The 25395-nt window shown below is 50.7% G+C and overlaps 10 protein-coding genes across 10 annotated transcripts; 4 read left to right on the forward strand and 6 right to left on the reverse strand.

Moving 5' to 3' along the window:
• Nucleotides 1-1009: 1009 nt before the first annotated feature.
• On the reverse strand, nt 1010-1939 carry STEHIDRAFT_111182 (uncharacterized protein; the record flags this gene model as incomplete). The annotated part of the gene is made up of 4 exons (XM_007304317.1): nt 1010-1129; nt 1200-1325; nt 1377-1631; nt 1769-1939. 4 exons carry the CDS (start codon nt 1937-1939, stop codon nt 1010-1012), a joined length of 672 nt encoding a protein of 223 aa, XP_007304379.1.
• Nucleotides 1940-2900: 961 nt separating this feature from the next.
• Nucleotides 2901-4143, reverse strand: STEHIDRAFT_168667 (uncharacterized protein). The gene is made up of 5 exons (XM_007304318.1): nt 3984-4143; nt 3579-3923; nt 3385-3516; nt 3154-3322; nt 2901-3081 (listed from the first exon to the last, which is right to left on the reverse strand). Exons 1-4 carry the CDS (start codon nt 4032-4034, stop codon nt 3200-3202), a joined length of 651 nt encoding a protein of 216 aa, XP_007304380.1. The 5' UTR covers nt 4035-4143; the 3' UTR covers nt 2901-3081; nt 3154-3199.
• A 3244-nt stretch (nt 4144-7387) lies between these two features.
• On the reverse strand, nt 7388-8080 carry STEHIDRAFT_157047 (uncharacterized protein; the record flags this gene model as incomplete). Its single annotated transcript, XM_007304319.1, has 3 exons — nt 7388-7510; nt 7564-7677; nt 7742-8080. 3 exons carry the CDS (start codon nt 8078-8080, stop codon nt 7388-7390), a joined length of 576 nt encoding a protein of 191 aa, XP_007304381.1.
• An 872-nt stretch (nt 8081-8952) lies between these two features.
• On the forward strand, nt 8953-9443 carry STEHIDRAFT_111184 (uncharacterized protein; the record flags this gene model as incomplete). The annotated part of the gene is made up of 3 exons (XM_007304320.1): nt 8953-9027; nt 9110-9190; nt 9261-9443. The coding sequence occupies 3 exons, from the start codon at nt 8953-8955 to the stop codon at nt 9441-9443; spliced, it is 339 nt and encodes a 112-aa protein (XP_007304382.1).
• A 2473-nt stretch (nt 9444-11916) lies between these two features.
• STEHIDRAFT_57133 (glycoside hydrolase family 16 protein) lies at nt 11917-13935 on the reverse strand (the record flags this gene model as incomplete). The annotated part of the gene is made up of 9 exons (XM_007303891.1): nt 11917-12007; nt 12066-12210; nt 12278-12305; nt 12362-12994; nt 13052-13074; nt 13130-13228; nt 13285-13360; nt 13410-13443; nt 13505-13935. The coding sequence occupies 9 exons, from the start codon at nt 13933-13935 to the stop codon at nt 11917-11919; spliced, it is 1560 nt and encodes a 519-aa protein (XP_007303953.1).
• Nucleotides 13936-15438: 1503 nt separating this feature from the next.
• STEHIDRAFT_79346 (FAD/NAD-P-binding domain-containing protein) lies at nt 15439-19109 on the forward strand. Its single transcript, XM_007303992.1, has 17 exons — nt 15439-15566; nt 15674-15710; nt 15788-15921; nt 16044-16084; nt 16158-16334; nt 16449-16614; nt 16673-16708; nt 16770-17012; nt 17092-17202; nt 17309-17979; nt 18047-18154; nt 18223-18312; nt 18377-18435; nt 18496-18558; nt 18616-18848; nt 18914-19030; nt 19092-19109. Exons 1-10 carry the CDS (start codon nt 15450-15452, stop codon nt 17546-17548), a joined length of 1302 nt encoding a protein of 433 aa, XP_007304054.1. The 5' UTR covers nt 15439-15449; the 3' UTR covers nt 17549-17979; nt 18047-18154; nt 18223-18312; nt 18377-18435; nt 18496-18558; nt 18616-18848; nt 18914-19030; nt 19092-19109.
• Nucleotides 19110-19575: 466 nt separating this feature from the next.
• On the forward strand, nt 19576-20487 carry STEHIDRAFT_157051 (histone-fold-containing protein; the record flags this gene model as incomplete). The annotated part of the gene is made up of 6 exons (XM_007304321.1): nt 19576-19616; nt 19777-19834; nt 19895-19911; nt 19970-20112; nt 20173-20302; nt 20364-20487. 6 exons carry the CDS (start codon nt 19576-19578, stop codon nt 20485-20487), a joined length of 513 nt encoding a protein of 170 aa, XP_007304383.1.
• Nucleotides 20488-20824: 337 nt separating this feature from the next.
• STEHIDRAFT_157052 (HAD-like protein) lies at nt 20825-21905 on the reverse strand (the record flags this gene model as incomplete). Its single annotated transcript, XM_007304322.1, has 4 exons — nt 20825-21318; nt 21393-21495; nt 21585-21694; nt 21761-21905. The coding sequence occupies 4 exons, from the start codon at nt 21903-21905 to the stop codon at nt 20825-20827; spliced, it is 852 nt and encodes a 283-aa protein (XP_007304384.1).
• A 416-nt stretch (nt 21906-22321) lies between these two features.
• STEHIDRAFT_121607 (Ribokinase-like protein) lies at nt 22322-23797 on the reverse strand. Its single transcript, XM_007304323.1, has 6 exons — nt 23664-23797; nt 23576-23606; nt 23474-23519; nt 23318-23418; nt 22956-23220; nt 22322-22898 (listed from the first exon to the last, which is right to left on the reverse strand). The coding sequence occupies exons 1-6, from the start codon at nt 23743-23745 to the stop codon at nt 22440-22442; spliced, it is 984 nt and encodes a 327-aa protein (XP_007304385.1). The 5' UTR covers nt 23746-23797; the 3' UTR covers nt 22322-22439.
• A 353-nt stretch (nt 23798-24150) lies between these two features.
• STEHIDRAFT_57854 (HAD-like protein) lies at nt 24151-25199 on the forward strand (the record flags this gene model as incomplete). Its single annotated transcript, XM_007303953.1, has 5 exons — nt 24151-24295; nt 24352-24461; nt 24551-24653; nt 24718-24877; nt 24959-25199. The coding sequence occupies 5 exons, from the start codon at nt 24151-24153 to the stop codon at nt 25197-25199; spliced, it is 759 nt and encodes a 252-aa protein (XP_007304015.1).
• Between the last annotated feature and the right edge of the window lie 196 nt (nt 25200-25395).

A 25395-nucleotide genomic window follows, 5' to 3' on the forward strand; every position in this document is an offset into this window, starting at 1 on the left:
AGGGAAGAATGGCGAATACAGAGTCGCGGTGGGGCTTCGTGTTCTTTTATGACCAGACGCGACATCAGATGGAGTACTAGGATCACAAGTACGACTATTGGTATGCTGTTGGCAAGCGATGCCCTTCAAGAAGATTAAGTAGATCATGAGCCTGAGTGCGGTGCCGCGTAATACACCTCAGACTGTCTTGTGCATCGCTATATTATCGCAACCTGGTATCGCGGTCCTGTGGACAAAGTGAGCGCAAGAGCTCCAAGTCCGCGGCAGGGTGAGGCAAGGGTGAGGACAAGTTGTAACGGGGCGTCGCTCTTTACTGAAAGAGGCCCCCACGTGTTGAAGACACGGTCAGACAGGCGCCAAAACTTGCGGCATCGGCCACGACCGGGAATGAGGCGCCTGTGGCGGTCATCTTGAATCAAATATTAATGTCTCCCTCTTCATCCGAGTCCACAACAGACCCCTTGGTGTCAGTAGGCGGAGTACCACACGAGTCTATTGTCTTGCCCCTTACTACTTGCTGATTTTTCAGTGCCACTCGTCCCTAGCCCGCTGAACCCGAAGGCTCTAATGATTTAAGGCTGAAAAAATGCAACACAATAAGTAGGTGAAGATTTAAACTGCGTAGCGCGATCTCCAGTCCTTTGGTACACAAAGAAGACTCTGGTACTGATATGAAAGGAGAGCCTATTACAGTAATTTCAACTCTTCGGCACACAATACATACAAGTACCAAAGTCCAAGGGGCTGAATGAGGTAGCTAAAGCAACTCCTGATCAGGAAAGAGAACGATATGCAGTGAAGTAAAGGCCTAAAGCTCATCCTAGCCACTGGAAGCCAAGCGGGGAACGGAGGCATACGTATGGTTGGGATAACTGAGATGATGGAACAGGGCTGAAAGGCGAACACTACACGGGAACAGCGACAAATCAAGGCGGCACCATGAATATAAGTCGGAAGGTCTACTCATGGCCAGGCAACATCTTCGACCGATGTAGTTACGTCTTCTTGTTCAAGCTACTATCTGCAACAAGGCCATCGCAGCCCCACTGGACACCCAGGTCAATCCAACGAGGCGCAGCCGGTCCGAAGTGACTCGAGCATCTACTCCAACCATCGAAACCTCATTCTCCTGGCCACAGTTCAGTTAACACGGTGTCAACGGAGTAAGAAGATGGCAAGGATGAATAGGTCTTACTGACCTCATAATATATCTCTACCCACTTAGCAATCTTCTTCATCAGGCTAGATTTGGTCGTGGGCTTGGACAGGCCTTTCCCAAGTTGAATTTGTTTTGTGATAAGGCCATATCCGACTGCCTGAGGAAGCTTGAAGTAAATACAAGGAATGTCACGGAGCGCCGCTGGTCAGAGACATACCGCGATGTGCAGTTTGAAATTGTGCTTTTCACCCATGGACAAGGTCGTGTCGGGTCCATAGATTCTTACCTCGCACTGCTCTCGTAGTATATCCTTGATGTTCATGCCCAACTGCCGTTGTCCAAGGGCGTTAATACAGTGAAAGAAGACCGGCAACGGGAGAGGCCCTCTTTCCCTGGAGGTTCTCTCGTATGCGAGTTTCAATTTCTGCAGTGCCATGGGGTAGTCGGAGGGAAAGTCGGCAAAGTCTTTGGTCTGTTCCAAACGGTCCAAGAGAAGACAACCACGTAAAGGCTCGAATGAGTTTCGAATGCAAAGGCGCAGGGGTCTGGAGTCGATGATCTGTGTGCAAATGTTATGACCAGACAAGCCCGGGGGTTTGACGAGCTTACCTGTGTTGGGAAACACATCATGGTCACGTAGCCTGTGCGAGAAGTATCCATGGATGGTGTAGACTGGGCGAAGACAGTCTGGGTGAAGGATGCGAGAGGTGGACGGGAGGACTGGAAGAGTTTCGTTAAAAGGCTCTTGTCGGTCGACGGACTTTCATGTTCTCCGGTCATGTTGTCGTAGAGAACAATTCGGAGGGGCAGCTAGACATAACGGTATGCGAGCTATACAAGTCAACATATGTAGGAATGCTGGAGCATGCGCGATCCAATCGCGGATGGTCTCCTTTCTAGCGCGTGTTCAAGGTGAGCTTCGGGAGGGAAAGAGATCAAAATGAGATGACTCGTCGATGGATATATAGTCTTGGTCCGGTCATCTCATTGGCCTACAGTTCATAACGTGCACGAATGAAGGCAATCGCGTAGAGTGATAAGCTGGAGGACGGTGACCAGGTTCCCTAACATATGAGGCAGTTGATGGACTGCTGTAGGTCCGATGTACAGCGGCACAGTTGTAGGACAAGAGATGAAAGGAAACAAAGGTCGAGGCGAGCCATGAGCGGGATGAGAAGGGCGGGCCGTAGTGTGGGTGCTTGTGGACGCCCAGAGGCCCCTGCTTTTCGGAGGCCGGAGAGACGGCACCGAGTGAAGCCGGAAGCGCAACTTCCCCAGGGTGCGGGTTTTAACTAGGTTTCCTTCTTCACCGCAGCTGTAGGGCTGTCGTAATACTCTTGCGTACTAGTACTAGTAGTTGTAATGCCTTCAATGCCTACGAGACCAGCACGCCTTCCGAGTCACCGGGAATACGTTTCGACGAACCAAGTTAGGTAGGGAGGGCTGTTTAGAAGAATCATCGCCTCTTGTATGTTTGACTTCCGAAGTGGGCGTTTTTGATCACGACGCGGAGGCGAGTAGTGGCTATTCAAGCCATGTCGGGGTCGCTGCTCCGGATGACCGTCGTTCAACTTGAACTTGACTTGAACATGCGAGTGTCGAAAAAAAATGCAAACTCCCACGCCACTGGCTGCACAATTGTGGCGCGCATAAGACCAACAGTAACACTTATATCTGAGCGCATAATACACGTATCAAAGGACTTCGGTAAAAGTTCAGCAGGAAATAGAGGGGACTTTTTCTAATGGACACCTCAAAAATCAAAGCAGGTCGGATGATACAGTCAATATACAGCTCTATGAGCGTGGTCCGCGGGGCGGAGGAACAACAGGATTGACGGTAACATCCTTCATGCAGGCTGGGATTCTAACGGAACGGGTGTTTTGTTCATCCGCATGTTTCTGGATGGTCTAGAGGATGAGCTGCCCAAGGTTCAGAGAATGTATGGTTACTCGAGGTGTTCTGACCCCGATCATGTAAGTATGTGCACTCACCTCCGAAGTTTATTCGCAGGCTGGCTCTCGCGTCCAACCAGTACCATTAAATCCTATCGTCAATCTGCAAAATGGGAATGACTGCGCCCTGGGATATCCAAGTAAGGCCAACGAGACAAAGGCGGTTCGTGGTGATTCTTCCTCTACCGCGCACGATAACCTCGTGGTACTATGTGGACGTTAGTACCTGGTCCAGGAGATACCAGGAATGAGAGCATACTGTTAACGCACTCTGAAGTAGTCGTACACACGCCTAGCAATAACCTGTATCAACTCTGCCGTTGTGACAGCTCTCCTCCTCATTCCGACACCCCTTTGAAGCGGAATCTGACTCGTTGAGTGTGCTGTTGATTGGCCAACCGGCTATGTGAGACTAGTCAGCGGCGATGTCCTACGTTGTCCAGATTCAGAGAGAAATGTCGTACCCATATGTGCAAGACACAGGTCGACGAACTGCCCAATGGCTCCAAGATGTTGTGTCCTTCGGGCAGTGAAAACCGTCCAGCGACAGCGTCGTCGATGAGTATGCCGAGCAGGGCCACTCCCGACCCAACGTCTCTATAAAACCGTATCGGCGGTCCTGGGAGAGTACCATGGTCCTCTCTTGCGGTCCCTTGGTATGCAACCCAAAGAATTTGGCGCAACATTCTGAAGGCGGTAGGTGCGTCCCTGAAGTCACCTACGGTCCGCTCCAAGCGTTCGTACAGAGAGGCTGCTTGACTGGCGTCAACCGAGTCCCATATAGCGAACATATAGGGAGAGGGGTTGTCCTGATCTCGATGAACAAGTCAGGGGGTGTCACTAAAGTATGTTGAACTAGAATGCCGTACCTCCTGAATTATCCTTCGAGGAGGAACGATCGGCTGGGAGGGCAAGGGCATAGATGTGGGTCGAGAGTTGCTGACAATGAATTTGGATGTGCTGATGATGTCGAAGGCGCGGATCTTGCGAGTGTCTTGAGATAGAGGCAAAGGATTACTTCCTGGAGGCTCCTTCCTTTATACAACGGGTACGTTTCGTCCACATCTGACATCGCGCAGGCCTCGTTCAATACAGCTGGGGGTGCGCAGCATGTTTGAGTACGCATTGAATGTATGAGACGAACTACGTTGAAGGACGAGGATTTGAAAAGTCGATTCTCTTACCTTGCCGCATCGCATTGGCACCCCTAAGTCCCAAATATCCACTTCACGTCTTTAGATCGCGATCTGATGAGATTTGACGCAACTTGAAAATGGGTATGGTAGGTCAACTAGCAGTTCTGAAGGCGAATCTAATGTCCGATGGTGAAGTTTTGAATCGAGTAAGCCCCTCTGCGAAGATATGAAATGTCTTTGAGCTGTAGGGTGTGTATTATTAGTTGAGATCGTGAATGAATGAAAGCAAGCATACGGCGGCGGTACTGATGTGTCTCTAGGATAATCTGACGGATGGGGTGACCTCCGGGCCTTGACTGTCGCATGGCCACTATCCGGATAAGATCAAGGACGTTGGATAGCGATGGTTGACGGAGTAATACCATCGTTTTGGAAGCGGGATAGATTGCCACAACGCAGTGGGAGTGAGTCCAGGCGGCCCTAAGCACCATGTCCAGGAAGGCAGCGGCCACGTAGACACGCCAGGGTGTGGCTCGAATATCATATTCCAACGCAGACCCCGTACACTAAGCGTCTTCCGGGAGTGCTGAGCCTTCCTCAGAGTTATAGTGGCTGGAATGGAGGAAATTTTCTGAGGAGCCGACCCGGCAGACGTGCCCGTCCTCACCTGACTTCCCGCCGCACCACCCACATGAGAATCGCGCGGCATGCACGCTTTCCAACAGCTGTGCGCTTAATGGGTGCAACTTATCCAGCCAATATAACAATAGGAAAAGCAGGCGCAGACGTATCACGAAGCAAGGCCGATGATTATCGCTGGGTGCTAGAGGTCAGGGAAGCATGTCTGTATGTAGAGATGTGGGGGCGGTACTCCGGAGCAGTATAACAAAAAGGAGACGGACCCGCGTGAATGGTATGTCTCGACGGAGCAACACATTCCGGCTGCTTACGACTTGCATACACATACTGCTTCAACACGACCGCCAACGCGACTCGTGTTCACATCCGGCGCAAGGATGAGGCCGACAAAGAAGGCTGTCAGTCCTAAGATAACCCCGGAATTTTTTAATGACTTACCACAGCCCTGATAAACATCGCGCCCCGACAGAAGTCAAAGCAGAACATTGACCTCGTCGCAGCTGACAGACTCGAGATTAACCACCGTGAAATAGGAGGGCTCAACTGCCGTACAAGCCCGATGGGACCATAGCTTGATCGCGGTTCGTAGCGCAAGAGCACATTTCGCTCTCCAGAGACAATACTCCGTTCTGGACCGGCCTTGCGGACTATACTTATCGCACAGCTGAAAAGAATGCCACATATCAGCTTCTAGCTTGCTACGGGCAATGCCCGAGTTCTTGATAACGTGAACGCTCGGTGCCTTCAACGTTGATCGCAACACCTTCGAGTCCCAGGCGCCAAATAGTGAGAATAAAATGCATATGCTGGTTACGAAGAATCGAGAACCCAAGAGCCGTCAAAACAAGGTTTACCGTCTTCTTTCGTAGCTGAACGTAGACCCAAGCGATCATCGGTCTTCCGAGCAATGCGACTTTCATGTCGAATTCGGAATGCAGTAAGCGAACACTCCGCGGCAGTGGGAAGCACTTGGCTTGCGGTTTCTCGCTACATTGCTCTGCGCTGCGCTTGAATCGCATCGACCATGTCAGGAAGCCATTCGAAGAAGGACTTGATCCGAGAGCAGCCAGACATTCCCTGCAAGCGCAGTGCCAAGAAGTTGCTTTGGGAAACCTCGAACGTAATGCTCTACAGCAGATCACACAAGTAGGAACTTTGGGAATTTGAGCGGACTAGCGTGAGATCCTGTGACGACGATCCATCTCTACATCCAGTGCAGAACGGATTGACCCCAGGGTGTCGCCAGAGACAGAGCAACAGTGAAAGCAGGGCAGCAGAGCTCGTCGCGGACCGCGGTAGATATTGTGGATGTATACCTTCCTCCGAATCGCAAGCGCCCTTTCCGGAGTCCACCGAGCTTCCGGATCCGACGCCGCCAATATGGCGCGCGCCACATCAGGCCTGAGACTGTTTGAACGCTAACCATCATCGCACATCTTTCATCTTATAATTCGCACTAGCGGGTGCCCGTGCATTGCAGAGCAAACGGGCAGAGTTCATGTTGTCAGAGTTGTCACAACCTCCATGAAGGCCTCACGGGCCCCTCGCCGCCGAGCTACGGCGCTTGTCGGCTTCGGGGTCAACTGGATGGACGCAGCCTGATGGTAACTTTTATCGAGACATTTGTTCTTCTATACAAGGTTCATAGAAGAACAAATGTCTCGACACAAGTGCGCTGGAACATCTACCATGGTCAGGCAATGGTCAGTGGCACATTGGCCCTCAAGTGTCGAGCGAATGAGATGGGGTGCCGACCTCGAAGACCTTTTGCGATGCTTACAAGGCGCCGCCAGGTTCACGAGCCGTCAACGACCCGTGTATAGTACGTTTTTACGATGTCTCAGCTTAGTACTAGAGTGTCTAGCAGGATCATCGCCGCCCGTTTGTCTGATTTCCGATATCAGTTACCTGGTGTTGTTCAACAAATTGAGTACGAAAAAAATGTTTCCTTCCCACGCCACACTGGTCACAAAGCCGTGGCGGAAAGTCAACCATGTTCAAGTTGGTGCATCCGACGAAGGACCTGGGATCATAGTATAAGTCTCGCCTGCAAAAGTGATATCGACGATCAAAATACTTCGAAACCGTAATTCAGAGAGCGAACAGGTAAAATCGTTGTTATAGCAAATTGGAGAGCAAACGCATATCATGTTAAGAGCAGAGCAGAGAGAGAGAATGAAGACAATCGACCAACTACGTATGCTGGTTTAGAGGTGCAGAGACGAGCGCATCGGGCAGAATATCAACCTTCGAGAATACCTAATAACTAGAACCGGTGTCATACGGAAACATGGGGCTTGGGAAGGACAGACTTGGACAGGGGGCCCATCGCCGATCAAACCGTTGCAAACTAACGGAACTTTCCAACAAAGATAGACCACCTGGATAAACCATGATGATACAGTTAGTTGAATCGAATTGTGACCCGCACCGAACGGCGAAATTTAGAGCGGAATGTCGGACCAGGAGGAGACATACAACGAGTTCCTGCCCCGGGCCTACATCACAATCTGCAGCATGGCCATCATCGCGCCGTCAGAGACCCACGTCAAACCAACGAGTCGAAGACGGCGAGGGATTATTTCACCGCCCATCCCATCGGGAACGGAACGGCTCGGCTCCTGCTCTGCTACTTAGCACTGCTAGAAAGACAGGAAGAAAAGGTCGAACATACCGAGAAGTAGTTTATAACCTCCCTAGCAATCTTCTTGGCTATGGCGGCTGTGGTGATGAGATTCCCGTGGCTCTTGATCCCAATTTGAGGCGAGTGTACGGCACAGTGCTTGGGCTGTCAATACAGCATGAGCAATGAGTCGGATACCGTCGTCACGTATCAGAACGGGAACACATACAGCAATGTGTAGTCTGAAGTTCGCCTTTGTCTCAAAGGGTATCTCAGGCCGGAGATCGCCCTGGTAAAGGTAAGGCACTTGGATGTCGAAGGGGTCGTCCTCGACGTCGATGCCCTGCTGGAACCCTTGAGGTGTTTGGACCCAGAACCATAGCGGAATAGGTAGGGAAGTCTTCTGCCTCGTCTGATTTTCGTAGGCCCCTTGGAGTTCTTGAACGAGCATGGTGCCGTTGGCTGCTATATCTTCGAAGTTGGGATTCTGGCAGAGGCGGAAGAGGAGTTTATCAATCTTCGTGAATGAGGAAGCAATGCAGCCAGGGGGCGTCGCAATGATGTCCATGATCTTTGAGAGTGGAAAATGAGGGCTGGTGAAAGGATAGGACTTCGAGCACCCAAGCCTCTGGTGGGTAGCCTTGGGCAATGGGGAGGAAGGGCAGTCAGGACTGACGATCTGGTCGAGCGATTTGCTCTGAAATACTGATAGACGCACCCGGCATAGTAGTTGTAAAACAACTGGACGATGGAGCTGTATAACAACTGCAGGCTGGAGCTGTATACCAACTGGACAACATGGTCGTAGATATTGACGTCCGAGGCCGTGCCAACTGATGCGAGGATGTTTTGATGACATTAGACCATCCGACTTCTTTCGCCCCTCCCAAAGAGGGAGGAATCTATGATCACTGTATTTTCCGTATGGATTCTTATGGAGGTCTTACTGAGCATGGGGGTGACTGGTGACGAAGCAGAGCATACTGGAGGGAGCGTAGGGGAACAGATGGTAAGATAAAACAAACTTCATGAACGGTGCTGTAGGGAGAGAATATTATGCGCAGTTGTGGGTGTTAGAATGAAAGGTGTAAAGGCAATAGTGAGGTTGATTGAGATGAGGCGAGGGTGTGAGATTGATAGAGGAGCTGGGGTGCACGTATACAGTTGTGGGTGCTTGTTGTGGACAGATCGGAGATAGTCAGACCGCGCGAGGGGCGTGTACTCCGGGCGTTATCAGTGAAACACGGCAGATTCCCAATATGCTATGCGCTTCACGTGTGACGCACCTTCCGATATAATCCTTGTGGCGAGGCCCAATCGGAAAGTCTACCTAAGCATGCCGTAGTTAAATCTTCAAGAAAGTTTCCAGCGGGACAGCTGTATTCAACAACAACTGAATCCGCAGCTGTAAGACGCCCTGTCAATACAACTACCATTAAAATGTCTCTAACAAGTAATATGACCCAAAGAGCTCGTATCGAGAAGGCAGTCTATGATCAAAGCATGGAAACGGTGGTGCGTAAACCAGGTCCGCTACACAGACGTCGAGCTACTCCGAGTTTTAATGAGCCTCCCGTGCAGCTCCTGGGTTGTAAAGACTTCGTCGATGGACGTCCGTGTCACTATTGGTGGAATTGAGACGGACTTGCGTCGACAAATAGCGCTCGGACTGCCAATGGTAGGACGCTTCCGATCTTCGAGTCTATGAGATCTAATCCCACGAGAACACGATTACTATAGTTTCACAGGTCATAAAACAAATGCGAAAACGTAGCATGAATCTCACCTCCTCTGCGCAGACTTTGCAGCTAGGAAGCACGCCCGTGCGCGAAGAACTCCTCATCGGCGGGAGACCGGGGCCAGAACGATGCCGATGGACCATGGACGGACTCGTGACAACGGATGCTCAAGAGCTTGTGGAAGGCGCCTGAGCCTTCGAGCCGCTGCAAGTTGAAAAAGCGTCCTTTTCCGAGGGTGGACTACGAGCAGATTGATCGTCCAAGCGTAGCACAGAGAACTAGCGAGCCGAGTTCACCGCCGCGGTTGTATGACTCCGGATTCTGAAAAGGGAAATCATAAACGTTCAACTTCGGAACGTGTTCCGGGAATCTCCCACGCCGCCGGCATGGTGCGCCACCGGTCTTCCTACCAGATAGTACAATATTTGTGTATTATTATGCGACATTACAGCCGTTCCTGAAAATAATGAGAATCCCAACTTCTCTTTCAGGCGCGCGGAATCGCCCCCTATGGTGCGAAGCACTTACTCACCGCATAAGTCGAACACCGGGAAGACCCGGTCACAGGAGGGTCAAATTCGCCTCTAAGACTTATCTGTCTTGCCAAAATGCTCCTTTTGATGAAACAAGAGGCGTGCGGAATTGCAATCGGGCACACTGCTCGGCGTTCGCTTAGCTCTCGGCTAAGAGGTGGGTAGGGGGGAGTGTTGCACCCGGGGTCCTCTCATGAAATGATTAGATAATGACGATGTCCTGTGGCGGAAACTGGCAAGTATTGTGGCTCGGACTCTAGTCGACGTTCAAAGAGCTGATTCTCACAGATTCTCACTCATGTCATTGTATTGCAGCCAGTCGCTTTTCGGTAGGCACCTTGGGATTTGTGTGCCACCAAGTGGAGTCCGAAAACAACACGCCTTCCTCACTGAGTCTCACCACGGCCGTCCTGCACTTAGACTGGCCCCATGATGTCAGCCAGTTCAAGTTCCTGCAGACTTAAACTGTTATGTATTGAGCTCAACGTTATTTATACTTGGACATCATTGAAATAAATTGACTTCTGGATTGGTCGAGCACCAGCCTGGTACTCAAAACGTACGCTGCTGGCGGGCTCGGTGGCGCCTTCCAGCCATGCCACCATTCGAAGTTCGCGCAAAGTTCGCATCTACTAGCACAAGTTTATAAGTTACCGCTACTTTTTTTTGGCCAGAAAAGTATATCAGTGAGATAAATATGGTTGAGCTTTCATGTTAAGTGTAGAAGCGTATAAGAAAGGATATGAAAATCTTGTATAAATATTTCTAGAGCGGAACGCACGACCAGTAGATTCGGACTCCGCCGGGTGGCACGCAAATCCGGAGAGGCCTATCAAAAAGGAACCGGCCGTAATACCACTGACTCTCGATCCTCTTGGGTGTACACATCATTCTTAATACTTGCTCTACCGATATTATCAACTTTCTATCCGTCACAGACTCATGGGACGCTCTTTGAAGGTCGACTGGCGTCCGAGCCACAGTACTTGCCAGTTTCCGCCACAGGACATCGTCATTATCTAATCTTATGAGAGGACCCCGGGTGCAACACTCCCCCCTACCCACCTCTTAGCCGAGAGCTAAGCGAACGCCGAGCAGTGTGCCCGATTGCAATTCCGCACACCTCTTGTGATGAAAGGAAGAGATCCCCAAGACAGATTTCCAAAATAATTAAAACTGAGGGACTTTCAAAGTTCCCACCCACTAGATTTGGCGGGTTTCAATTTCTCCCGCCAAACAATTAATATTTAATAGAATTGTTTATTATTTATGAGAGTCCCGGGTTTTTTTAATGTGCTCCAGGAATTTTCTTTCAATAAACTGAAATTTCGACCTCCCGGGCACAAATTTGGCGGTTGAATATTATATGCGGTGACTAAGTGCTTCGCACCATAACTCTCAGACAAGAAGCGCTGGCCGCGGTCCTCACAGCGCGGAATGCGTCATACGGTTTGGGATTTCGGTTGCGTTTCCTTTCTCGTCGCGCGTCGAAAAAAAACCCGATTCTCATTATTTACCGGAACGGCTGTAACGGCCGTCGCATGGTCATATCGAATCCACAAGACAACAGATTTCATCGAATCGATGTCCAAAAACAGATATGCGTAACCTATAAAAATTCTTTGAAGAACCGAGTCCGATTCCACCAACGCTAGCGCTAATCACGACGACACCGCGAACTATCCACACGTACGAGGTTAAGTTGAGGGTAAGAAGAGGTATGTTTAGGTGAAAGGGTACAGGAAATAAGATAGTAGAAAGACATCCGGTCTCGTAGGGATAACATAGCGCAGTGCAGGGCGGGTAGGAGGAAGTGGGAGTTCGGGCAGTGAAACAGAGGGCGTACGTCGCGGTCGTACAAAGTGTATCGGTAGCACAGTCAGACAAGACAAGACAAGATTTCGCGAATCAAAGGCGCGACGGACCAGTAAGCAAGCAAAACACAACGGTAGAGCATAGGGTAACGGTAACACAGAGCAAAGAACGACGGAGTGTAAACGAAGGGCAGCGTTCGTGCAGTACAGCGATCAATGATGGAATATCGTCCATGGATATGAGGGTCAAATGGAGCAGCGAATCAAAATCGTATAGTATCGTATCGTGGTAGCAATTGTGGGAGGAAGGAATATGATCTAGCATCCGTCGTACTTGGAGTTTCGAGGGAAGTCATATCCGGCTTGAGCCCATGTCGTCAAGTTTGGGTTGCTGTACGCATTCGCATGGCTGAAAGAAATCGATAAGCAACAGATACTCAATAAAAATAGAGATAGAAAGAACGAACTCGGTGATATAATCACTAGTCGGGTGAGAGGAGGGATCGCAGCCAAGGCCATCCTTCACGTCGTCACGTTGGTAAATACGGACGTAGTCTATGCGCATTTCGCTCGGGAATTGGAGATGCTGGAAGTCCTGTTCCTGGAAACCAGCTAGAATACAAGACAGACACATTATTAATTCGCCCTGGAGGGCACTCGAGAGATGAAGGGCACGTACGCGCCATGCCAAAGTTGAGGATGATGGACTGCATGAGATGATCGATGGTTAGTGGATGTACAGCAAGGGCCAAGAGAAACTTACCATCGGCTCTTCCGGAATGATCCTCGATGAGATCTCGGTCTCCGTGTCTCCAGCCAACGAGGCTGCCGTTACCGTCCATGTCTTCTGGTCATTGACACTCCAAGTGATGTAGCCCTCATCCCTCTGACTCGGGTTACTCCACCACTCGAACGAATAAGGGGAGTACGCATTGTCGTTGTAGAAACTCGCATCGATGTACGTCACCGCACTCAGTGCCTGCTGGAACTGGCCGCCCTTGTACGAATTGAATTGCGTGATCGACTCGTCGTATATTGGAGAGGACGAAGACGAGTTATCGAAGTCATATTGGAAGTTGAACGGAGCTGTCTGATAGGACTGAGAAGCTTGGCCTCGGAACACAGAGACGTCGACCTGGGCTTCGAGGATATCGATTTCGGGGACGTTGCGACCATTGCTGACCTTCGGTCCAGGATGATCGGAGCCTGGGCAGGTGCAGGCGGACAGACGTTGGCCGGGAAGGAAGGACAGTTCACCACCTTCTGGAGAACCAGTGAGTGCTGCTTGCGGGGTAGTACCGTCTGGGTTCGTCTGGTTTGGGAAGGTTCCAACATCGCAGGAATCGTAGCTATAAGGCCAAGTCCCTTCTGTCGTAGCGCCATAACCAGCTCGTCCCTGAGCATCGATATTGCATTAAGACCCGAAGGAATATTATGAGCTAGTGAATCTCACCAGATTGCCCATTGTCCAAACACCTGGATATGAGAAAGGTAAGCGAACAGATATGTGAATCATTTTCACAGCGCGCACCTGGCCAGAAACCGGGAGCCTCGGGGCTACCCGGCAAGCTTACAGACACTTCGATGATCCCTGTCGTGAAGCAGAGCTTGTTCCAAGACTGGAGCATACCTACAAAACCGCATAAGTCAGGCCCGGAAGTTCTGGGATCATAGGGGCTAGCCTACCGCTCTGGAAATTCAAGTTATGGTTATTCTTTTCCACCATCGTAATGACGAGTTTTCCGTCTTTTGTCGTAATTTGCTGAGCCCACCGTAAGACACGTATCACGCTCAAAATAAAGCGAGCTCACCCCAGGGTCGAACCACTCGATATCGTTCGTGGGCCTAAGCGCGCGCAGTCTCGGTGAGAAATGCTATGAGGGAATTGTGGTGTCGGGTGACGTACCAATAATAGAGGTCCACGGCTTCCCAGAATGGATCGTCGCCAGGCCAAAACGTCCTTCCGTCGGTCTCGAATTCATCGCTGAAGACGAGGTTGTAGGTCTTTCCGTCGGTACCAGTCTTGGTATATACGGAAGAGTCGGTATCTTTGTCGATCAGGGTAGGCATATTGCTGAACGCAGATACTTGGCCGGTGCTGTTCGTACCGCCGATATTTGAAGCACCGAGATCGGATTGTGGTGCCTTGCCATAGAAAGCGATGATGGGATATCCAGCAAACAGAGTGATGAGGCCAGCAATTAGGATGAAGAGGGCGGAAGCGTTTGCCCATCCTCGACCAGAGAAGACGTCAAAAGAACGATCCAAGGCTGCATCTCTAATGGGATCCGGGTTGTGTAGGGCGTCGTCCAAATCTGGGTCGGCGTTGTCCCACATGAAGGCAGGAACAGTCTGGGTATTGGCTGGAGGAGCATCCTGACTGGTCTCCTTGATGAGAGAGTTGCTTTCTGAGTGCTCGTTGCTGAAACGCGAGCCTGCGAACGCACTCGGATCCTTCGCCACTCCTCTATGCTGCAAGACCATCCAGGTTATAGACAAGTAATACTGTTGAAAAGAATCGCAACGTACTGCATAGGGGCCATATCCTGCACCAACAGCACCAGTAGCCACTCCAGCTGTCAGAGCTTGTCGTCCTGCGGAAACATTCGCAGAACCATTCGAAGGCGCAGGATTTGGTGCCTGTCTTCCCCGTGGGGCAGGTGGTGTGGGGGCCTGTCGTCTGCTTAGACTGGCTTGACGAAGAGGAGCGTATTGCTGTTGAGGGGCGTAGGACTTGTTGGACGGTGTCCTCGTCGTATAGGACATGTCGGACGACGGGCAAGATGATGATCAGAGGCAAGTGAATGTACGGCGAGGTAACGCCGTGCGACGACGTCGACGGCGGTGCTGGCCGGCCTTCCGTGCTCCAACATTAGGCGCGCAAGGTCGAATGGAGGATCAAACGGGCCACAAGGTCCTGTAATAGGACATGTCCCCGCCGCAAGCCGGTCCTCTTTGCATCATCTCGCCTCGCTGGGGCCTCGTGGCAGCGTCTTTGCCTCTTTCTAATCCAAAGCAGCTCGATATTCAGTGTTCCTTCTCCCTGAAGACACCACGCTCACCTTGCACCGCGGTTAATGCTGTGACCGTAGTAAGCATGCCTGCCGGAATATATGAGAACGCATTCGGAAAACCGAGCGCTATGGGAGGTTGATGACACTCGCGAACTGGACCCGCGGCTGTCGTGAGATTATTCTGCGAACTGTGCTGAAAAAAGGGCGTGCAACAGAGACCAGGAATAACTCAGCGGGACAGAACATACTAAGGATGCTAGGAGTGTCGACATAGTCGTAGTTCGATAACAAGAGGACCTGCTCCTGTTTGCTCTCGATATTCCGCAAAACGTGGAAAGCTGCGCCGCTGTTTCTACGGGCACGCCCGAGGGCGATTCTTTCTTCCTCTCCCTTACTTACATAACTAAGTCGTTCGCCTTGGGGTGCAGAATACGCATACGTTGTCTCTACACCATGTCTTATCGAGCCCGAGTTGTATGCAATCAAACGCTCTATTACCCGTCCAACAGGTCTCGCGGCTACACAGTATCAAACCTGCTCTGCGAGCTAGTCCTCCTCAGACCGCTGGCATGATTATCCTTATGTAAATTCTACTACTCTGTGCCGCCTCGACAACCCTACATGTAGTCTCGGATCATCTCTGGTTCATTACTTCACAGTGCTTGCCGGACCACATAAGGGCGAAACGGCTCGCTCACTTGACTTCGATGATCCCTTCACTTGTCATCCGACTCTCACGGGACTGTTTCAGAGGCTCTTACTGTCGGCTCGCACCTGCTCTCGGTTGTTCTCTCCTACCGCTATAAGACCCACCAACCTGCTGCACGTATCCTCACGATGGCGGATGACAGCAAGAAGTTCTCTGTGGCCATTGTTGGGGGTGGAATATGCGGGTTACTGTGCGCAATTGGCCTGAACAAAGCTGGCATCAGAGTGGACATATTTGAGTCGGCAGTACGTTACTCCTTATCTACCCTTCATCTCAGTTCTGCCATCTTTACCAGCCTCGAAGGTATCAATGTGTAAAGTCCCTGAACTCTATGTCTATTTGCGTCTCATAGGCAAAGTATGGTGAAGTCGGAGCGGGTGTCGCCATCGGTACATCAAGAATTATTGTCCAGCCCTTCTACGATATCTAACGTTCGTATCTGGTCGTGTCTTCTCTTGCCTCACAGGGCCAAATGCTGTCCGAGCCTTGAAAGCGTTTGGAGTGCTCGATGAAGTCATTTCGAAATCAGACGAGGACGGACTTACCATGAAGACATTCGACTATATTTATGGAACGGGAGATTGTGACTTCATTTATCATGTGCGTTGTAGTATCTTCACCTCCAAAACACTACTTCTCTCTCTTCCGTGATGGCCTTTCATCATGCGTATGTCCAAAACACCATGTGACTGACTCTCAGTCTTGATTGATCGACTTGACAGTATCCAGCTCGTGAAGATGACGACGCATTAGCCGTCCACCGGTGAGTTTCTTCTCAGCACGCCATCTCGCTTACCTGCATGGAACTTATTTTAACTATAACCTACTCCGTGAAGGGCGTCCTTCCTCGAAGCTCTGGTCAAGTTCCTCGACCCCAACCTCACGACTGCACATTTCTTGAAACGATGCACTTCTGTCACTGCTTCGCCCACCAATGCCTCCCGTTCGATGCTGCGATTCTCAGACGGCACAACACACGAGACTGACCTCGTCATCGGAGCAGACGGAATCCGGTCAGTACCTGACTTTTGAGAGTCGGTGTCCCAGATATGGTCACCGTCGTGGTCCTCGACTCTCACTGTGAGAATTATGTGGCGCTCATATATTGACGTTGTGTGGCGTCGCAGGAGTATCGTCCGACACACTGTCGTTGGCGAAGAGAGAGCCACTCGATCACTCGTGTATACGAACACCGTAGCATATCGTGGGTTGGTGCCACTCGAGACGTTGAAGAGCCTCGACATAAAGACTCAACTGTCACCAGCTTCTCTCGAATGGTCTGGCCATAATAAAGTAACTTACATCACCCTCGGACCTTCCGACTTTTTGCTAATTTAACCACTGTTTTTAGCATATTGTAACCTTTCCGATTAAGAAGCACACCGTAGTACGTCCTCCGACTGACCGTCAACAAGACCGGTCTTTGACACATCACTTGCTACGCACAGCTCAACGTCGTAGCCTTTGTGGCGGACAACACCATCCCTCTCGGCTCCGTGACACTCCCACCAGGTACACCCTGGGTGACCCCCGTCCCACAACAAGAGCTTCTGGACGCATATGCCGGATGGAGCGAAGACGCGTTGAAGATGCTAAGGTGCATAGAGAAGCCTAGCAAATGGTCGATATTTGCTTTAGACCCGCCGCTGGAGAGTTTTGTTAAAGGAAGAGTGGCATTAGTTGGGGATGCGGTGAGTTCTGCTTATTCTCTTGATATGGTCGTTGCGTTACCAGGAAATTATATTTTGGCTGATTGGTGAATGTTGGTAGGCGCATGCGATGCTGCCCCATTTAGGTGCCGGCGTCGGACAGGGCATAGAGGATACCTGGGTGCTCACTCAACTCCTCGCACATTCAGAGACTAACCATTCTAACCTCGAAGTGAGTCGCCCCCCGACCTTACTTCCACCTCATTTGCCTCGTAAGGCGACATGCGTATGAGCGAATCACTAATCGAACGCCGCCTCGTTCACTCAACACGCCACAGGCCGTTCTCAAAGCGTACGACAGCCTCCGCGTTCCCCGCGCCAACTTCGTGCTGAAAGGCAGCATCCGCGCTGGTCGTATTTATGAAGGCTTTGGCGAGTCGGGACCGTCTGCTGAGGGTATAAAGAACGATATTGAGGGGATGTATGAAAAGGTGTGGCATCATGATTTAGAGGGGGATGTGAGAGAGGCGGTGACGCGATTGAGGGCGGAGGGGGCGATTTGTGGCGGTGAGACTTGAGATTAGAGGGTGTGTTTACGGCGCGAAGGTGGGACATGGACGGCCAGGCGGGCGGCGATTTCATTCGTACGCGTTGAAGAATAAGCTTGCGAGGTGTCTGGATCGTGGAACATCCGTGTATTGCATGCAAGGCCAAGGGTCATTAAGTACGTGATGGGAGCGAGTGTCAGTGTGTCAATGCTATACAATATTTGTGACAAGGAAAGAAGCGTATGGTAACAAAACAAGGACAACAGTGGATATTTGTAAGAGTGAGAGCGTATATGATGTATATTCAGTGCAGATGTGATGCGAGGTCTGAGAGAAAGCGATGTACAAAAACGAAGGACGTTGTGAGCGATCGTCCAATGAATGTCGAAAGCGAGTGCGTTTGTCGGATGATGGACTATGAGAGGAACCATAGTGACATCGTTATGTCGGAAGGAAGGTGGCTGCAATATTCGAAGTCAATGATAGTCAGTATTTAAGCGCAAGAGAAGCAGACGATGAAGAACTGACCCGCCCGCGCGGACATCTGCTCTGGAGTCTCCTTGAATGCCGCAATCCCGATCAAGACAAACCCTATAAGGAACCCAATCTCGAAGAGGATCCATAAGATTGCCCAGACTTCGCCACAGAGATATTTCCCACGAATAAGCAAGTGCGTACAGGAAACATATAACAAGAGTCCATACCATGTGAGGGTACACTAGGAAACATCAAGTTAAATTGTGTGGCGTCCGAGTCATTTGGCTTGCGAAAGTACTTGTCGTCCGCGATGTCCCCTGCGGAAGGCACACAGGGTCAGTAAGGGTGCACTCATCGATCACGAAGAAAAGGAAGGCGCACAAACGACGTAGAATATGTGCATGATACCGATGAAAAGCATGTACCACCTTAGCGCCTGCCTAAAACACACGTCAGCATTAGAGTCGAGTCATCAAGATTAAAGCACGTTAAAAAAGTACCCATGGTCGATAAACCAGAACCCAATTAGAAGCCCTTCATATACTACGGTCAGGATGATGGTTCTTCACCAGAAAAATATGAGACGTTCGTCATAACAGTATCTTTCCCCGTAGACGTACAATTTATCCCGGACGAGAACGAGGGGGGCCAATATGCCAATGCCCGCCACGAAACTCATAACCTTCGCCACTAATGTATCGAAGCCTGCCAACACAAAAGCCGCTCCCATGACAGTCGATCCGATGTATCCTGCTGAAAGGATAGTTGGCGGGTGTCCCCCTTGGACCATGGTACAGCCTCCGAGGATGGGGTCTATACACATTCGGGTTATGGTCCCGCCGGACAGAACCGCCTGGCCAGCGTCGGACAAAGAGACGGTCAGGCAATGGAATTCGGGAGTCAACTGTTGACACGGACTATCGTTGCATGTGAAATTTCATGCCACCCGATAACGAACAATTTGAGAGGGTAGATGAGGTTGCGAGCTCCTGGAACATTCCATAGACCAAATATAACGACGGCATAGACACCAATCTAGGGTGGCGGAAGATCAGCTGGTGTATTCAAACTGCCAGGGGATAAGAGAAAAGCGTACAACATATAGAACTGGAACCTAGTACCCATATATCGTGGTCAATATCGTGGATAATAAGAGAATAATCTCATGGAATTTACTTGGTCCGAGGTCGGGTGAAGCGGGGCTACGTGCATTTTCTGGGCAACAGGAGGACGATACGGGTTGGAGCCATCTGGGTCCGACATAATGTGCGGGCTAGCGGAGAGAGCGTGCAGAGAAGCGCAGAGACCGAGTGAAAACGGCGAGGACCAAGACCGTGCAGGAAGTTCACGGATAGGTTGTGGAGAAGGGCCCCGAGTCTTAGCGGTGCAAGATCGTAGAAAGAAAACACGTTGCGATCGGACCCATGCGTCTCCTTCCAAAGCTCGTTATATCAGGCCCAAAAGCGCCCAAGGATCTAGCATAGTGGAAGATGTGACCATGGGAAACAAAGTAATAGAGTGGCCAGTGTGACCGACAACGGGCAGCTTTGAGGCATGCTTTGACCCGGATTCGGTCTTGAATGAACGCGTCTGGTGTGCCTGCCCGTGAGAACATTCCAATGTCAGAGCCGCCACATCGGGCTCGTTGATCACGTCGCGTCAGTCACGTGCAACAATTCGGAGCTTGAAAGACGCGTCTGCGCGTTCCGCCGCCCATATATAAGGCTCTCGCTCCTCTCTTTCTCGTTGCTCACTCTCTTGCTCTCTTACCACCATCTCAGCACCTCTTTTCGCTCACCCAACCCACCCAACCTCCTCCATCAACTTATCACAACAATGGTGCGTGCTATATCTGTATTCTTTTGTGGTCTGCAGCTCACACTTCTCGTTCTATTGTAGTCTGGCAAAGGAAAAGCGTACGCATTGGAATTCGATAACCTCATTCTATATCAAGTCTGATATCGGGTCATATAGTGGCAAGTCTTCCGGAAAGGTTGGAAGCGACTCAAAATCCCAGTCACGCTCGTCAAAAGCTGGCCTCCAATTCCCCGTCGGTCGTATTCATCGTCTGTTGAAGCGGGGTAATTACGCACAGCGTGTTGGTGCCGGTGCTCCAGGTGCGTCGCCTGCGATTTTTCTTCTCATCCATCACATCCTTACAAAGACGATTGGCTTAGTCTATCTCGCCGCTGTCCTTGAGTACCTCGCTGCTGAGATCCTCGAGCTGGCTGGCAATGCTGCACGCGACAACAAGAAGCAGCGTATTGTTCCCCGTCATCTCCAGCTCGCCATCCGTAACGACGAAGAGTACGTCCCATCCAATGCATCAACAATTAACTCATTCTTATTCATTCGTCACGTATCGTAGGTTGAACAAACTTCTCGGCGACGTCGTCATCAGCCAGGGTGGTGTCGTTCCCTTCATCAACCCAGAACTCCTGCCCAACAAGTCCGGCAAGGGCAAGAAGGAGGGTGCTTCCCAGGAAGTCTAGAGGTCCGGTCACCATTGTTCGCTTCTTATGTCTCGCTTTGTCTGCCTCCATTTTTGGCCTGTGCCTTTCCACATCACACTGTAGTATTAGTTCCGTTTATCTTGGTCCTCCATCATTGTCTGCATACCCATACATTTACAGTCCTACGCGTATTGCACCCACATGATCTTTATGCACAGTATGTTTGGCGAAGTAGACCCTCAATGCATAGTTTGAAACATCGAGTCTTGGTGTGACTAATTTGGAAAGCGGAGTCAGATGCGGGTATTGTGGGTCCTTTATTCATTGTGCACCTTCTATGCACTTACATTGTTCATTGATTGCAGTAAGCTAGGCCTCATACAAACATTTCCGCGAGTTCTGTCAAACTGTCCACGACGATGTCGAACTCCCCCGGCTTATAGCCCGTTCTCTGTTCAATGCCATCGCCCGCGTCCTCTGTGCCACGTCTCACGTATATCGTTCGTAGGCCGGCCGCAGCAGCTCCACGAAGATCATCGACGTGTGCAGCAACCATGGCTACTTTTTGTGGAGGTAGCTGGAGGTAGTGTGCCACGCCAGAATAGACCTTAGGGTTCCTGGATCGAGCGTGGTGGTATGGCGCGTGGCGTGGCGGCATGGTTCGCATATCAGGGAAGTGAAAGGATGACATTGAAGGAGAAGAGGCATACGGTTTATACGAGCTGACTAACTCGGACGAGAAGACAAGGTCCCACGGAAGGTCGGTGTGTTTGGCCATATCGACCAGTAGCCTCACACTTCCATGCGAACAGGTACTGATGATGTATCTCTTCTTGAGGGCGTAGAGGCCTTTCGACGAGTCAGGCCAGCCTGAGAATGATGTGCGTGATAACGATCCATAAGTTTCACCATGGACAATCACAGTCGATTAGAGGGATACATACCGTCTAGACGATGCCAGGTAAGATTGAGTTCCGCTCTCTCTTCTGCACTCCATACTTCTGCAAGTGGCTTCCATCGTTCTTCGTTCAGGATTCTTTCAAGGATCTATAAGTGAATTCAAGAACCGTGACGAAACAAAAGATACTGTTCCTCAGATTCTCAGATACGATCCATGAAGAGGGCCGGAAACTCACCTGGCGATGCAGTATATCAACATTCCATGGTCCCTCAGCACCAGGCGCCGAAAGACGAAGTGTCTCTTCCTCGTACCCATTCCTCCAATGCTTTGCAAAGTCAGATGCCTCTGCACGAAGGTATGGATGTTACGACCTGGAGCGAAACTGACGATGACACCGTGCATAACACTTACGTTCTCCCGAGATCTCGACTTTGTGATTCGCCGCACGTCGAGAAATATCTCGACTGACTGGACCAAGCCAGTCCACTACCGTACCAAAAACATCAAATACGAAGGCTTCGATCTGCCCAGACAGGGGGTTTGCATCTGGAGCCATGGGTGAGCGTAAGTTGTGGCGAGAGTAAGTTCGGGATCGGGTGACGGTCTGAGCAGAGGTTATGGAGACAATGTAGACGCACTAGGAAGTCCTCATGTTGTATAGTGCACGGCCTCAAGACACTACCCCCGCATTATGATGAGAATCCTGGAGAGATTTGGTCATGGTATCGTGCCCGATGCGAAAAGTGCTCCAGGACGAGAGCATTTGTCAGGGGCTCGGGCTCACGGGGGTCCGTGAGTTGGGCCACTGTGGCCCACGCAGCGCCGTCGAAGTTGAAGATACCTGAACATTGGCCTGTTCGCTCACTCCCAAGCTTTGCATCTCTCGATACTTTACTTCGTTCGATTCTTAGGACGATTACCGCCGAACACAACTAACACACCGAATTCTAATCATCGACTCAAGCACGGGTGCCGAAAGAAAGTGGTACTATGTGTTACAACAACAAATACAGCGTCTTCTGTCCTCCACATGCAACCCATCCTCGCACATATGTCTTGCCTATCCGTCAGTCTTGCGCCAGTCCGACACCTACAGCTTTCCACCCCACATCTCCGCCCCAAACGCCTCCGAAAACGATCCCGCGATCTCTTTCAGCATATCCTGCGTCACCACGCCCCTTCCCATGATCTCATACGCCCTCCTGCTCGCCCCTCTTGTGATTATACTGGCCCCCGTCGCAGACAACAGCGGCATCCTCGACACCGGCACGCTCTTGTCCCCAAACGCACCATCCTCGTAGCACTTACTCCACGCCAAAAGTGCACCGACAGATCCGCTGAGGATATCTCCCTGACCGCCACAGCGTTTCATGCCTCCTTGTGTATCCACAATGACGGTCTCATCCGTGGGTTCAGAGCCGACGGCTGAGTTGGAAGACGTATTTGCACAGATTATGTCGTTGGCGCCTTTTTGAAGTATCGTTATTCCACCTAGCTTCCTTGAGATGGCCCCGGCACGCTCTTCTGGTTTCGTGTTTGGGTCGATACCCTATAGATATTACGATGGTAAATGAACCAGAAAGCTCTCGTATGTGGCGGGACGCACGGCTTGTTCACTGAGTCGCTTGAATTCGACGACGTTAGGAGTGAGCACGATCCGACTGTACCCCTTCACGATGCTCAAATCTTGGCCGGCCATATATAGACCGTCAGCGTCCAGAACGACAAACATATTCTGTTCTTTGGCCACGTCGAAAGCCATGCGTGCGTGTGATTGCATGTACTCTTCACGGCCGAGACCGGGTCCGATGATGAGGACGTGTAGGCGCGAGAGGAGGCCCTTCATTTCGTCTCGTAGAGATTTAGGTGACCTACCATGATTATTAGAAGTCATGGCGTGTTGTCGGAGAAGGGAGAGGGGGGAAATGAGCTTGGATAAGACTGGGGCCATGTATATGTCATACTTACACTTCTTCCCGGAGAATTGGGTGGACAATGAGATCAGGGGAATATGATTTGATGGCACCAGCAGCAGTGGGTGAGCATATCACATGCGAAAGATCTACACCCTAGTTTATTAGTTAGATTTTAGCAAAGGTGAGATACAGAGCCAGATGTACGAACTACTCGCAACGCAGAGATGGCGGCGAAGAAAGGTGCTCCTGTGTAGCTGAAATCATTGATTAGCCAGGCATGAGGCAACTTGATATGAGCTGAGAATCATACTCTAGTGCCCCTCCAAGCACACCAACTCTTCCTGACAAGCTCCTCTTCAGTCTCCACATATAGCTACGGAGAAAGCATGTGAACTCACCCGACTGTCCCTTATGCAGCGATCCATCCAAAGGCGGGATGAGCTGTTTGATCTGCGATATTATTTGTTTTGGTACAGGCATGTTGATACGAGCAAGTCAATATTGAGGGTGAGGTGGTTTGGAGGTGGTGGTAGGGATGTAAGAAGAAGGAGCATGCAGTCGAGGACATGATGAGCGTAGAGGAAGTCGGCTTTGACGTCACTACTTCACAACTTACATGGGCCACAGTGGCCCGGGTACACCTTCGGATGGCCGTAAGCCCGAGCCCCTGACACGCGCACCACTTGAGCTCTAAGTTTGTATCTGATATGTTTACTGGCCAAATATGTCTATGTTCCTAATCATAGCTTGATGCTAGAAATAGTACTCATGAGAGTTGAGGCTGTACGCTATATAACATAGTAAGGTCTTCCCGGTGAGTCTACGGGTGTCCACATTGTCTGCATATCCAACCGCTACCCAGAAGCATCCCCACAACGCTCATCCATGACCCCTCATGTGAACCCGTTGGCTGGGGAGATCGAAGCCTTCGTATTTGATGTATTCGGCACAGTCGTCGACTGGCTTGGTCCAGTTAGTCGAGAGATTCATCGACGTGCGACGAATCACCAGGTCGAGATGTCCGAAGGACGTAAGTGTTCTGCACTCAGTTTCGCCCAGGAATGTAACATATTCATCTTCGTACAGAGGCATCTGATTTTGCAAAGCAGTGGAGGGATGGGTATAAGAAGGAAACATTTCGTCGTTCTGCGCCGGATGCGGAGGGACCGTGGAATGTGGATATACTGAATCGCCAGGTGAGTTGTCACGACCTTCTTCATGGATCAAATTCGAGAAAAATATGGCTCACCGTGCTTTGTCTTCGTGATGTGCTTTTGGCCCATAGATCCTTGATAGTATCCTGAATGAAGAACGATGGAAGCTGCTTGCAGAAGTGTGGGATCCAGAAGAAAGAGCAGAGCTCAACCTTATATGGCATCGTCTAGAGGGTATACATAACTCCAGTACCTCATGGTGAAACCTACAAACATTCATCGCGCGTATCTCTTCCAGGCTGGCCTGATTCGTCGAAAGGTCTCTACGCCCTCAAGAAGAAACACATCATCAGCACCTGTTCGCATGGAAGTGTGAGGCTTCTTGTCGACATGGCCAAACACACTGACCTCCCGTGGGACTTTGTTTTCTCGTCCGAGTTAGTCAGCTCCTACAAACCGTATGTCTCTTCTTCAATATCGCCCTTTCGCTTCCCTTATACAGGATCCACAACCTCACGCTACATCATGGCTCAACCCAGGAATCCCAAAGTCTATTCTGGCTTGGCACAATACCTCCAACTACCTCCGCATAAAGTAGCCATGGTTGCCGCACACGTCCACGACCTTCGTGGCGCTGCTAAGGTCGGGCTTCGAACTGTATATGTGAGGCGGGAGACAGAGGATGCGGGAGTTGGAATTGAACAGACCGCGGGTTACAAGGCGGAGGAGTTCGACATCGTTGTGAACAGTTTGACGGAGCTTGCGAACATGTTTGCATAAGGTCCGCCTCACTGCAATCAGCAAACAGTGTAGTTGTGCAGTCCATTACCCCACCGTGAACCAGAGCCTGGAGTGGGCCGAAGATTCGAACGAGGCAACAGACAGCATGAGATTGGAGGTTTTAGAAGCAAGCACTCGAGTATCACTGAGGCATCCCAAAGCAGGCCGAAAAGCGATGTTCTGCCCCATGATTCTG

Source organism: Stereum hirsutum (genome assembly GCF_000264905.1).
Source record: "Stereum hirsutum FP-91666 SS1 unplaced genomic scaffold STEHIscaffold_7, whole genome shotgun sequence".
In the NCBI taxonomy this organism is placed as follows: Eukaryota; Fungi; Basidiomycota; class Agaricomycetes; order Russulales; family Stereaceae; genus Stereum; species Stereum hirsutum.

What these genes read in the sequence shown, in the direction of transcription:
- STEHIDRAFT_168667 (XM_007304318.1), bottom strand. Translation starts at nt 4,034, where the DNA reads ATGCCCTTGCCCTCCCAGCCGATCGTTCCTCCTCGAAGGATAATTCAG. An exon ending in CCTGTGTCTTGCACATATGG is followed by an intron (nt 3,517 to 3,578) that starts GTACGACATTTC and finishes AGTCTCACATAG; the next exon opens with CCGGTTGGCCAATCAACAGC. An exon ending in GTGTGTACGACTACTTCAGA is followed by an intron (nt 3,323 to 3,384) that starts GTGCGTTAACAG and finishes ACGTCCACATAG; the next exon opens with TACCACGAGGTTATCGTGCG.
- STEHIDRAFT_79346 (XM_007303992.1), top strand. Translation starts at nt 15,450, where the DNA reads ATGGCGGATGACAGCAAGAAGTTCTCTGTGGCCATTGTTGGGGGTGGA. An exon ending in GACGCATTAGCCGTCCACCG is followed by an intron (nt 16,085 to 16,157) that starts GTGAGTTTCTTC and finishes TACTCCGTGAAG; the next exon opens with GGCGTCCTTCCTCGAAGCTC. An exon ending in TGGCATTAGTTGGGGATGCG is followed by an intron (nt 17,013 to 17,091) that starts GTGAGTTCTGCT and finishes GAATGTTGGTAG; the next exon opens with GCGCATGCGATGCTGCCCCA.
- STEHIDRAFT_121607 (XM_007304323.1), bottom strand. Translation starts at nt 23,745, where the DNA reads ATGCCTGTACCAAAACAAATAATATCGCAGATCAAACAGCTCATCCCG. An exon ending in CCAATTCTCCGGGAAGAAGT is followed by an intron (nt 23,221 to 23,317) that starts GTAAGTATGACA and finishes TAATCATGGTAG; the next exon opens with GTCACCTAAATCTCTACGAG. An exon ending in AGCGACTCAGTGAACAAGCC is followed by an intron (nt 22,899 to 22,955) that starts GTGCGTCCCGCC and finishes TAATATCTATAG; the next exon opens with GGTATCGACCCAAACACGAA.